Raw genomic sequence first — 12,884 nt, forward strand, 5'->3', positions numbered from 1 at the left:
CAAGTTAAGAAAATTCAAGTGTTGTCTTCCCAGGTGTAACGCAAGGCATTATTGCTGGGATATGAGGTAACAACAGGACCTGGCCTATGTTAAGTGTTTAAAAAAGTACAAAGTGTTTGGTAGTTGTCAAGCCGGTGTTAAAAGATGCTTAATAAAATGATTAAAAGACAAAAAAAACAATTGTGATTGGGAATATTGTGTTTGGGAAATAAAGATTAGACATGGTTTTAAAAAGTAGTGGTAATATTTTATTCTGCACAGAAATGTGTAGGTTGCTTAACTTACACTGTCCCGTGGTTCAACTTACCCCATTCCTGGGGTAAGTTGTGCCAAGAGGCCACTTTATATGGACAAGCTATGTTTTCAAAACTGTATAATGTTTACATTAATTATGATTATTTCCAGGGATACACAACATCCTGAAATATATTGTAGATGTTTTCAAATGGTTGAAACTGTTATTTAAAGGCTCAATGCAGCTGTTTTTATATCAATATCAAATAATTTCTGGGTAACAATTAAGTACCTTACTGTAATAGATTTACATTCAAATGGGAAAAAAATGCTTTTTAGCTAAAACTATTTCTCAAGCATGAATTTTGCTAGGACTGTCTGGGAGTGGTCTGCGTGGGGAGGGGAAAACTGAAAACTAGGTTTGGAAATCTTTTTGGTATTGGTCTATTAACTAATTTACGCATGTTGAAACTCTCGCCCCTGCAAACCTGCTGATTAGAAGGTCGTGTAGATTGTATTTTCAACCAGCAACTATCAGGAATTAACACTGATCAAATTACTTTTTACAGTGTTAATTGCATCAGCTGTTGTACAATATGAAATAAAACACAGGAAAAATATATTTTTTATCGATGATTACACATGAGCTACACTGTTAGAACTTATTTAAGTTTTAGAAGAAAATTTGAACGCACCCCAAATGCCTCTGAAGTCGTGAACTCAATGATATCACAACATATAAATCAAATCAAATTGTATTCGTCACATGCTTCATAAAACAACAGGTGTGGGCTAACAATGGAATACGTACTTACGGGCCCTTCCCAACAATGCAGAGAGAACGGAAATAGAAAAATAATAGAAAAGTAAAACAAGTAATGAGCTCTAGTCAATGAACAGCATTCTCACGTACAATAGGTGTTCCTTTTGTACAAGTGGGAAAGGGCAGTGTGGAGTGCATAGAAATTGCGTCATCTGTGGATCTGTTGAGGCAGTAAGCGAATTGGAGTGGGTCCATGGTGTCTGGGATGATGGTATTGTGAGACATTAACATTTCAAAGCATTTCATGGCTACAGATGTGAGCTCATAGAAGGCATTTAGCTCATCTGGTAGGCTTGTGTCACTGGGCAGCTCATGGCTGGGTATCCCTTTGTAATCTGTGATAGTTTGCATGCACTGCCACATCCATTGAGCGTCAGAGCCGGTGTAGTAGGCTTTGCCTGTTTGATATAGGTGACTTAGTTATGCTACTGGGACAATCACCGGACTTCTGATACTCTTATACAGAGTGAATTACAGTAGTGAGTTTTTGTTGTACTTCCAAACACATTATTTACACTATTTTCTCTAGTGAAGGTTTATTTTATTAAAATCTAACTTTTACATTTACGGTGTATTTTTGCCACACATTTTTGGTTGTAMAGTAATTACATTGGTTGTTTCTACAACAATTAAACGTTCTTTATTTAAAGACACCTTTTTAAAATGAATTTCACATACATTTTTGTCTCACAGTTTTTGTCTCACAATGACTGCCCACGACTGACCTTTGAACGGCACAATGACTGAGCAAAGCGTAGTTATTTAATCACAGAGAAATAGACAGAGGTAGTAATTTAAACTTTTGAAATTATTTAAGTATTTTGTCAATTGACCAACTGGCATGGTCTTATCTTTTATCGAAATATAACTGTTGCAATTAAATGACCTATTTGTGAAATTAGCCTATTATTTCAATTCAATGTGTATTGGTCATGTGCACACGATAGGGTGTAAACCGGCAATAGGTTTGATATCGAAACTAACTATAGCTTTAGGGAATCATTAGTCTAATATTCTAGCGATTTAACGAAAATGTTATCTTTAATTACATCGTTTCTTCCGAGTTTACCTGGATGGCTGACGCTTGATGCAAACCCCCTGGACAGTCTACTCCAAGGTGAGATGTTTCTATCGTTCTAGGCTACTCCGGGTAAAGGCCCTTCTCCTTTCTTGGTTTGTGCCGAATGCCTTTTTGCAGGTTGCTACTCATGCTGTACGTTTATTTTAAGAACCATATTTTATAATACAATTTTGTTGATGACAAATGTTTTGTGTGACACAGGACTTGTCGGGGCATGTGGGATCTCTGTTCTCTGTAACCTGTTGAGAGTACACGTATTCTTAGAGGCTGAAAGGTATACAATTATGGACAACTCCCAAAATATGACATTAGAAGATATGATTTCACTTGGGTCTGAGGCTACACTTCTTGTTATTATCATACCTTTTTAATTACATTGTAGTTAGGCAACTTCAGTATATAGGTTAGGCTACATTGTTAGTTGTAATAGCGTTTGATAAATAAACAAACTGATTGTTGCTATACCTGTTGCCCTATAATTAGAATCTGGATGCAATTACCATGTTATAGACAGGGACATTTAAAAACACGTGAGAAACAGGACCAAACCATATAGAAGATGTGGATGTAGATAACTAACCTCATACCTACTACTAAGGCCTCTTGATGTAGTTTAATAATTTGTGCTATTGAATATTGTGCTTGATTTCATCACTATGAACAAAGACTGTAATGTGATTTACATTACTATTGACAATCAATGTATCCTTAGAAATCAATGTTTTGTATTTCACTGCTTTGAAATGAATACTTTCTCTACACAGTTCAAGCAACAAAAGCAGCAGTAAAGAGACATCTATGCAGAAGAAACCAAGGCATCAAGCCAGTGCTAAAATTGGGCTGAGTGGAACTCTCCAGTTCTTGTTCCTGTCAGTGATGCTGGCTGTAGTGGGCTCTCGGGTTGCCTCCCTGGTGGTTCTAGAGTTCTCCCTCAGAGCAGTGTCAGCTTGGGTCACAGCTGGACCAGTGAGGCACTTGCAAGATAATAACATAAATGTCACTTATAATTATATGAAAATCTCTCTCACATCTCCCATTCATCAGCCTTGATCCATCTCTAAATTAATTTCCCTCCTGCTCTCTGAATCTGCAGGAGTCCAGTAGGTTCCTACAGCAGCTGCTGGTCCAGTGCCAGTTCTCCCTGGGTTGTGCCCTCAGCTGCAGTCTCCATTTCCTCCACGAGGGGGCGCCACAGCGCTGGCTCTGCCTCCTCCTAGCTGCAGGACTGAGCTGGTTCCTGGCCAGCCAGACTGGGCGCCTACGGCTCCATGTCATTTCACTGTACAAACTACACAGTTCCCAGCGCTACTGTGGAGTGTGCATTGCACTGCTCACATCAGGTTGCTCTTTGTTACCACACCTGACCAGGGCCCTTATGCTCAGCTTTGCAGTGGCTGCCATTTCCGCCATATCTATAATAAACAAACACTTCCTCTCAGCTACAGAAGCCCTCAGGTTCTGGACTCCACTGACAATCTGCTACACACTGCTGGTGGTGTATATGCAGGGTGAGAGACTGAACATACTGTATCAAGTATGGGGAAACGTTTAAGCAGCAGACTGTCAGATACTATTTGGGTATTTTGTAAATACCACAAAACAACTAAATGACAAGCATAGTGTTGTCATTCTCATTGAGAAAGCGTTCAACTGATGATAATTATTTTTCTACTCAGAGGAGCAACATCACCAGCCAAGTGGCCAAGCTGTTATAAACACAGTGGTGGTGCGTCTGGGGGGGCTCATGGTCCTGATGCTGACTGTCGGCCGCTGGGCAGATGTGCTCCATATCCTTCTGTGCTTCCTGGGTGAGGCTGGCTGTCTGATACCCTCCAGAGACCTGTTGGATGCTACAACACAGGTGAGAATGATTCTCCTTCAATTTACCATGCTGTTGCAGGTTGCCCTGCATCCATCAATCTATGTAAATATTTCTGTCATTTCAATTTATCTAACATAATATAAATGTGTGTTTGTATGCAGGATATGGAGGAAGTTCCCAGACATTCCCAGGGAAGTGAGAACCGGAGGAGACACCTGACACCTGGCAAAGACCACCAGAGTTAAGTCATGGGAAGAAACTATTTGTGCTGGGAATCTTTCTTAAGCAATAGTCTATTATATTCTATGATTATAATCATATCAATTATTGACAAGTGTGGACTTTTATACCTAGGAAGGATATAATGAAAATAATAATAAAATGGTATTATGACACATCTACTAACCTTTTGAATAAGGTACCTTGCAATAATGTTATTTTCACATAGAAATGCAGAGCTCTTGGGAGATAGGAATGATGCTCTTGACTTTGTTTTCAAATGTCACTGCCATTAAATTGAGCCAGAAGCTCTTTAGAATGCACAGAATGGACCTTATCAGCCCTGAAGTAATCTAACAAATGCTGCTTTAGTGTAAAGCATTGGTTAAGGCTACATCATCTCATGTAACAGTAGCAGCTGCTGTAACAGTATCACTTGACACCAGAGATGTGATCATTATCTCCTGAACACAGGATGTTTATGGTATACAATTTCCTCTACTTTCTTTGGGTAGATTGTATTTCATCACAGGCAGGCTCTCCAGCGCAAGCTATGTCATATTATGTTACAGTGGCAAGAAAAAGTATGTGAACCCTTTGGACCATTCCTCTTTATAACACTGTTTCAGTTCAGCAATCTTCTTGTGATGTCTGGTGTGAACTGCTCTCTTGAGGTCATGCCACAGCATCTCAATCGGGTTGAGGTCAGGACTCTCCAGAAGGCGTATCTTCTTCTGTTGAAGCCATTCTGTTGTTGATTTACTTCTGTGTTTTAGGTCGTTGTCCTGTTGCATCACCCAATTTCTGTTGAGCTTTAAATGGCGGACAGATAGCCTTACATTCTCCTGCAAAATGTCTAGATAAACTTGGGAATTCATTTTTCCGGCGATGATAGCAAGCTGTCCAGGCCCTGAGGCAGCAAAGCAGCTCCAAACCATGATGCTCCCTCCACCATACTTTACAGTTGAGATGAGGCTTTGATGTTGGTGTGCTGTGCCTTTTCTTCTCCACACATAGTGTTGTGTTCCTTCCAAACAACTCAACTGTAGTTTCATCTGTACACAGCATATTTTGCAAGTAGCGCTGTGGAACATCCAGGTGCACTTTTGTAAACTTCAGACGTATAGTAATGTTTTATTTTGACAGCAGTGGCTTCTTCCGTGATGTCCTCCCATGAACACCATCCTTGTTTAGTGTTTTACGTATCGTAGACTCGTCAACAGAGATGTTAGCATGTTCCATAGATTTCTGTAAGTCTTTAGCTGACACTCTAGAATTCTTCTTAAACTCACTGAGCATTCTGCGCTGTGCTCTTGCAGTCATCTTTGCAGGACAGCCACTCCTAGGGTGTAGCAACAGTGCTGAACTTTCTCTATTTATAGGCAATTTGTCTTACCATGGACTGATGAACATCAAGGCTTTTAGATATACTTTTGCAACCCTTTCCAGCTTCATGCATGTCAACAATTCTTAATCTTTGGTCTTCTGAGATCTCTTTTGTTCAAGGCATTGTTCACATCAGGCAATGCTTCTTGTGAATAGCAAACTCACATTTTGTGACTGTTTTTATAGGTCAAAGCAGCTCTAACCAACATCTCCAATCTTGTCTCATTGATTGGACCAGGTTAGCTGACTCCAATTAGCTTTTGGAGAAGTCATTAGCCTAGGGGTTCACATACTTTTTTTCAACCTACAGTCGTTGCCAAAAGTTTTGAGAATGACACAAATATTAATTTTCACAAAGTCTGCTGCCTCAGTGTCTTTAGATATTTTCGTCAGATGTTACTATGGAATACTGAAATTACAAGCATTTCATAAGTGTCAAAGTGTTTTATTGACAATTACATGAAGTTGATGCAAAGAGTCAATATTTGCAGTGTTGACCCTTCTTTTTCAAGACCTCTGCAATCCGCCCTGGCATGCTGTCAATTAACTTCTGGGCAACATCCTGACTGATGGCAGCCCATTCTTGCATAATCAATGCTTGGAGTTTGTCAGAATTTGTGGGTTTTTGTTTGTCCACCCGCATCTTGAGGATTGACCACAAGTTCTTAATGGGATTAAGGTCTGGGGAGTTTCCTGGCCATGGACACAAAATATCGATGTTTTGTTCCCTGAGCCACTTAGTTATCACTTTTTCCTTATGGCAAGGTGCTCCATCATGCTGGAAAAGGCATTGTCCGTCACCAAACTGTTCCTGGATGGTTGGGAGAAGTTGCTCTCGGAGGATGTGTTGGTAACATTCTTTATTCATGGCTGTGTTCTTAGGCAAAATTGTGAGTGAGCCCACTCCCTTGGCTGAGAAGCAACCCCACACATGAATGGTCTCAGGATGCTTTACTGTTGGCATGACACAGGACTGATGGTAGCGCTCACCTTGTCTTCTCCGGACAAGCTTTTTTCCGGATGCCCCAAAAAATAGGAAAGGGTATTCATCAGAGAAAATTACTTTACCTCAGTCCTCAGCAGTCCAATCCCTGTACCTTTTGCAGAATATCAGTCTGTCCCTGATGTTTTTCCTGGAGAGAAGTGGCTTCTTTGCTGCCCTTCTTGACACCAGGCCATCCTCCAAAAGTCTTCGCCTCACTGTGCGTGCAGATGCACTCACACCTGCCTGCTGCCATTCATGAGCAAGCTCTGTACTGGTGGTGCCCCGATCCCGCAGCTGAATCAACTTTAGGAGACGGTCCTGGCGCTTGCTGGACTTTCTTGGGCACCCTGAAGCCTTCTTCACAACAACTGAACCGCTCTCCTTGAAGTTCTTGATGATCCGATAAATGGTTGATTCAGGTGCAATCTTACTGGCAACAATATCCTTGCCTGTGAAGCCCTTTTTGTGCAAAGCAATGATGACGGCACGTGTTTCCTTGCAGGTAACCATGGTTGACAGAGGAAGAACAATGATTCCAAGCACCACCCTCCTTTTGAAGCTTCCAGTCTGTTATTCGAACTCAATCAGCATGACAGAGTGATCTCTAGCCTTGTCCTCATCAACTCACACCTATGTTAACGAGAGAATCAATGGCATGTTGTCAGCTGGTCCTTATAGGGCAGGGCTGAAATGCAGTGGAAATGTTTTTTGAGATTCAGTTCATTTGCATGGCAAAGAGGGACTTTGCAATTAATTGCAATTCATCTGATCACTCTTCATAACATTATGGAGTATATGCAAATTGCCATCATACAAACTGAGACAGCAGACTTTCTAAAAATTAATATTTGTGTCATTCTCAAATTTTGGCCACAACTGTACACTGTGAATGTTTAAATGATGTATTCAACATATACAAAAATACAATACATTGTGTGTATATTAGTTTAAGCACACTGTTTGTCTATTGTTGTGACTTAGATGAAAATCCTATCAAATTTGATGACAAATTTATTCAGAAATCCAGGTAATTCCAAAGGGTTCACATACTTTTTCTTGCCACTGTATATTAATGTGAACCATGCCAACTCATCTTGAAAATAAGCTTGTACAAAATGGCTGAAGCATAATGTTGGCACTTGTAAGTCACACAAAATGGCGTTATACAAAGTGACTATACAGGCTATTTTCAGAAAAGAGGAACAAACTAATCCCATAACTCACTGCATAGAACGTGTCAAATCTAATAGTTTGAATTCTGATTGTTTTGAGTGTCTTCAGACAAGTATATTATGTGTATGAATAAATTGAATATACCTAAACACTAAAATGTAAATTAAGCCTCCCACGAAAAGCCTATTCGGCGCTGTTTTCCTTGCTGTATGCAGTTCTCGTTTAAATCCGAAATTTATGGCACCCACAAACCAGATTTTTATCAGTCCTTTATCTTTTGATAGCAGTTTTGAGACACTGTTTATATACGCCGATTTTATTTGACAGTGGGTGATTTATTTGCCTGCATCCAAAATGGGGCTTTGTTTATTCCGTTAATTTATTCCATGATCTGTTGAAGAAATGTGGATAATAAAACGGTGCCGCATTTTCAAAATAATCCAGGGTCGACCAAGACCGAAGTTGTAAAGGACATTGGCATGGTATAGGTTCGGTAGTTCCACCACAATGTTTTTAGGCAATACGAACATTTTACAATCCACGATGTTATTGGTAGACTTTATTAAGCTGTTCCTTTTTACAACAGAACGATGAATTCGTTGAGTTTACTGGAAGGACACGATTATTTCCAACAACGCTCAAGTATGGATTTCTTTTTTTTTTTTAAACAGTGGGAATTATAATTTTCCTGTACCTCCTCTGACGGCTGGACTCTACTGTAGCCTATTTCTAGAAAATGTCTCGCTTGACCCCTTGGTAGCATGCCATACGCATGCGTCCTTGTTCCAAAATGCAGATCCTTTTTTACCGCATTGCAGCGCATGCCTACGTAGGCCTCCTAATAGAAGGCAAATTCGTTTTAAAAATTCTTTATCAATCTTTATTCAAACTGTCCATTAGATTTCATGAAACCTTCACTGTCAACTGTATCATTCCTTCAAGTAATTTGATATTTAACTAGCATTCTGCACTTGCAACACCATGGACGTTGACCTATAGGCTATCATATCTTATCACATTGTATACTTGGTTTTTTGGACTTTTGGACTTGTGCCTGATTTCTCCTGGCAATTAATAAACAGCTCAGAAAAGAGCAAATGTGTTGAATTACTGACATTGTGGTATAGCCACTAAATTGTAATGGCATTGTAACTCATTTACTTATTCAAACGGGCAAAGATATATTTTGTACAGGTAATGCACTGCTAGGTATGTTATAGATTCAAGGATGTAATGGTAAAAAACGGGGAAACAACCACTTAAAAATAGGTGGGGACACCCTATTCACTAAATACAAAGGTGCTGGATGAAGTTCACCCTCCACTATATAATTGGCTGTCATAAGTTATGATCCTTGAGGGGCAGTTGAGCAGTACAATGATCACTGTTATAGAGGTATAGGTTAACCATTTTCTCTCGTGACAATTGTGTGATATTATTCTCTTGTTTTCACTCTGTGTTCCTCATGTGGATTTCAAACTATGTTCTGCTCATTCAGAAGAACAGAAGTTAGTTATATGTTTAGTTCTTGCAGATATGAAAAAAGTATAGTCTGTTTGTGCTTGCTCCAATACTGCATATTTCTGTAACGGTCGTCTTTAGGTGAGAGATTGGACCAAGGCGCAGCGGGTGATGAATACATAATGATTTATTTAAACAAAGACGAAACACGAAGAACACTTGAGAAATTACAAAATAATAAACGAAGTCAACAGACCTGAACAAACGAACTTACAATATACGAAGAACGCACGAACAGGAACAGACTACATACACGAACGAAAACGAAACAGTCCCGTGTGGTGCGACATACACAGACACGGAAGACAACCACCCACAACAAACAATGTGAAACAACCTACCTATATATGGTTCTCAATCAGAGGAAACGTCAAACACCTGCCTCTGATTGAGAACCATACAAGGTCAATTAACAATGACACTTAACATAGAACAAACAACACAGACTGCCCACCCAGCTCACGTCCTGACCCACTAAACACAACTATACAAAAGGAAAACAAGGTCAGGAACGTGACAATTTCAGGTATAGCCTGTCTTATTCACGGTTCAAATCGGGGTTTGTAGGTGATGGTACTGTCCCCCAAAATGGTGGCCCTTCCATTATGTTTTTGACTAGCTATCTGTTTCATTCCTAATGTTAAAGGTCCAATTCAGCCGTTTTTATCTCAATTTTCAATAATTTATTTGTAACAATTAAGCACTTAACTGTGATTGTTTTCAGTTAAAATGGTAAAAAATAAATAAATAAAGCTTCTTATCAAAGACCAATTTCTCAAGCAAGATTTTTGCTAGGACTGTCTGGGAATGGTCTGAGTGGGAAGGGGACAACTGAAAACTAGCTGTTATTGGTAGAAAGGTTTAACTCTCTTTGTGGGTTTTTAACAAATTTACCGCCATGCGCATGCACGTGTCTCAGAGGGTATTTTTGTGTCTCAGTTGCTATGTGTGCAACCTGAACTTGTGATGTGTTCCAGGGCATCAGTGTTAACACATACAGTTGAAGTCGGAAGTTTACATACACCTTAGCCAAATACATTTAAACTCAGTTTTTCACAATTCCTGACATTTAATCTGAGTAAATATTCCCTGTTTTAGGTGAGTTAGGATCACCACTTTATTTTAAGAATGTGAAATGTCAGAATAACAGTAGAGATAATTATTTATTTCAGCTTTTATTTCTTTCATCACATTCCCAGTGTTGTCCAGAAGTTTACATACACTCAATTAGTATTTGGTAGCGTTGCCTTTACATTGTTTAACTTGGGTCAAACGTTTTGGGTAAGCTCCCACAAGCTTCCCACAATAGGTTGGTGAATTTTAGCCCATTCCTTCTGACAGAGCTGGTGTAGCTGAGTCAGGTTTGTAGGCCTCCTTGCTTGCACACATTTTTTCAGTTCTGCCCACAAATTTTCTATAGGATTGAGGTCAGGGCTTTGTGCTGGCCACTCCATACCTTGACTTTGTTGTCCTTAAGCCATTTTGCCACAACTTTGGAAGTATGCTTGGGTCATTGTCCATTTGGAAGACCATTTGCGACCAAGCTTTAACTTCCTGACTGATGTCTTGAGATGTTGCTTCAATATATCCACAAAATTTTCCTACCTCATGATGCCACTATTTTGTGAAGTGCACCAGTCCCTCCTGCAGCAAAGCACCCCCACAACATGATGCTGCCACCCCGTGCTTCACGGTTGGGATGGTGTTCTTCGGCTTGCAAGCCCTCCCCCTTTTTCCTCCAAACATAACAATTGTAATTATGGCCAAACAGTTCTATTTTTGTTTCATCAGCCCAGAGGACATTTCTCCAAAAAGTACGATCTTCGTCCCCATGTGCAGTTGCAAACCGTAGTCAGGCTTTTTTATGGCGGTTTTGGAGCGGTGGCTTCTTAGGACTCCGTTTTACTGTGGATATAGATACTCTTGTACCTGTTTCCTCCAGCATCTTCACAAGGTCCTTTGCTGTTGTTCTGGGATTGATTTGCACTTTTCGCACCAACGTACGTTCATCTCTAGGAGACAGAACGTGTCTCCTTCCTGAGCGGTTGACAGCTGCGTGGTCCCATGGTGTTTATACTTGCGTACTATTGTTTGTTCAGATGAACGTGGTACCTTCAGGCGTTGGAAATTGCTCCCAAAGATGAACCAGACTTGTGGAGGTCTACCATTTTTTTCTGGGTCTTGGCTGATTTCTTTTGATTTTCCCATGATGTCAAGCAAAGAGACACTGAGCTTGAAGGTATGCCTTGAAATCCATCCACAGGTACACCCCCAATTGACTCAAATTATGTCAAGTAGCTTAACAGAAGCTTCTAAAGCCATGACATAATTTTCTGGAATTTTTCAAGCTGTTTAAAGGCACAGTCAACTTAGTTTATGTAAACTTCTGACCCACTGGAATTGTGATACAGTGAATTATAAGTTAAATAATCTGTCTGTAAACAATTGTTGGAAAAATTACTTGTATCGTGCACAATGTAGATGTCCTAACCGACTTGCCAAAACTATAGTTTGTTAACAAGAAATTTGTGGAGTGGTTGAAAAACAAGTTTTAATGACTAAGTGTATGTAAACTTCCGACTTCAACTGTACCAGTCGGCACACTAGCTCTGATCCAGGGCATTATGTTAGTGTGTTTAGTAGCATAGTGGTTGAAGTTGGGAGAGTTAGCTAGCTAGCTTTTTTCAGGATGAATATATTGTTTTTATAATTTTTGGATACAATGTTATTATTAATGCAAAAGAATCACTACAACCATGCAACCACTGTTGCTTGTGCTTTAGCTGTCACCTTGATAAATTGGCTACACTGGCTAGCTAGTACTACTAGCAAAGATCGACAACTAACCTCTTGTCTGCGCTACTTTTAATTTTAAATGTAATTGCACACCGATGCTGTTGGTGGTAATGCACCATCCTCTCTGGCACCATTCGACATCCTGTCTCATCTTGTCTCACAGCGAAGGTACAGTGCCTTCAGAAAGTATTCATACCCCTTGACTTATTCCAAATGTTGTTGTGTTACAGCCTGATTTTCAAAATTGATTAAATACAACTATTCTCACTCATCTACACACAATACCCCATAATGACATAGTGAAAACATGTTTTTAGAAATCTTTGCACATTTATTGAAAATGCAATACAGAAATATCTCATTTACATAAGTATTCACATCCCTGAGAATACTTTGTAAAAGCACCTTAGGTGGCAATTACAGCATTGGGTTGTCTTGGGTATATCTATCAGCTTTGGAGATTTTCTTGCATTCTTCCTTGCAGATTTTCTCAAGCTCTGTTAAATTAGAAGGGGAGCAGCAGTAAACAGCAATCTTCATGTCTTTCCACAGATTTTCAATGGGATTCAAGTCTGGACTTAGGGCACTCAAGGTCTTTTACTTTCCCATTCTTGTTCTGAAGCCATTCCAGCTTTGCTTTGACTGTATGCTTGGGGTCATTGTCCTGTTGGAATGTAAATCTTCACCCCAGTCTAAGGTCATTTGCACTCTGAAGCAGGTTCTCATTAAGGATTTGCCTGTATTTGGCTCCATTCATTGTTCCCTCTATCCTTACCAGTCTCTCAGACCCTGCCGCTGAAAAGCATCCCCGTAGCATGCCACTACCATGCTTCACAGTAGGGAT

The 12,884-nt window shown here is 39.8% G+C and overlaps 1 protein-coding gene across 1 annotated transcript; it reads left to right on the forward strand.

Moving 5' to 3' along the window:
* Positions 1–1,979: 1,979 nt before the first annotated feature.
* tmem82 (transmembrane protein 82) lies at positions 1,980–4,714 on the forward strand. The gene is made up of 6 exons (XM_024005149.2): positions 1,980–2,174; positions 2,340–2,412; positions 2,903–3,104; positions 3,232–3,646; positions 3,815–3,999; positions 4,122–4,714. Exons 1-6 carry the CDS (start codon positions 2,090–2,092, stop codon positions 4,203–4,205), a joined length of 1,044 nt encoding a protein of 347 aa, XP_023860917.1. The 5' UTR covers positions 1,980–2,089; the 3' UTR covers positions 4,206–4,714.
* Positions 4,715–12,884: the final 8,170 nt, after the last annotated feature.

The sequence above is a fragment of the Salvelinus sp. IW2-2015 genome, linkage group LG17 (genome assembly GCF_002910315.2).
Source record: "Salvelinus sp. IW2-2015 linkage group LG17, ASM291031v2, whole genome shotgun sequence".
Classification (NCBI taxonomy): domain Eukaryota; kingdom Metazoa; phylum Chordata; class Actinopteri; order Salmoniformes; family Salmonidae; genus Salvelinus; species Salvelinus sp. IW2-2015.

What these genes read in the sequence shown, in the direction of transcription:
- tmem82 (XM_024005149.2), top strand. Translation starts at nt 2,090, where the DNA reads ATGTTATCTTTAATTACATCGTTTCTTCCGAGTTTACCTGGATGGCTG. An exon ending in CCTGGACAGTCTACTCCAAG is followed by an intron (nt 2,175 to 2,339) that starts GTGAGATGTTTC and finishes TGTGTGACACAG; the next exon opens with GACTTGTCGGGGCATGTGGG. An exon ending in TGTTGGATGCTACAACACAG is followed by an intron (nt 4,000 to 4,121) that starts GTGAGAATGATT and finishes GTTTGTATGCAG; the next exon opens with GATATGGAGGAAGTTCCCAG.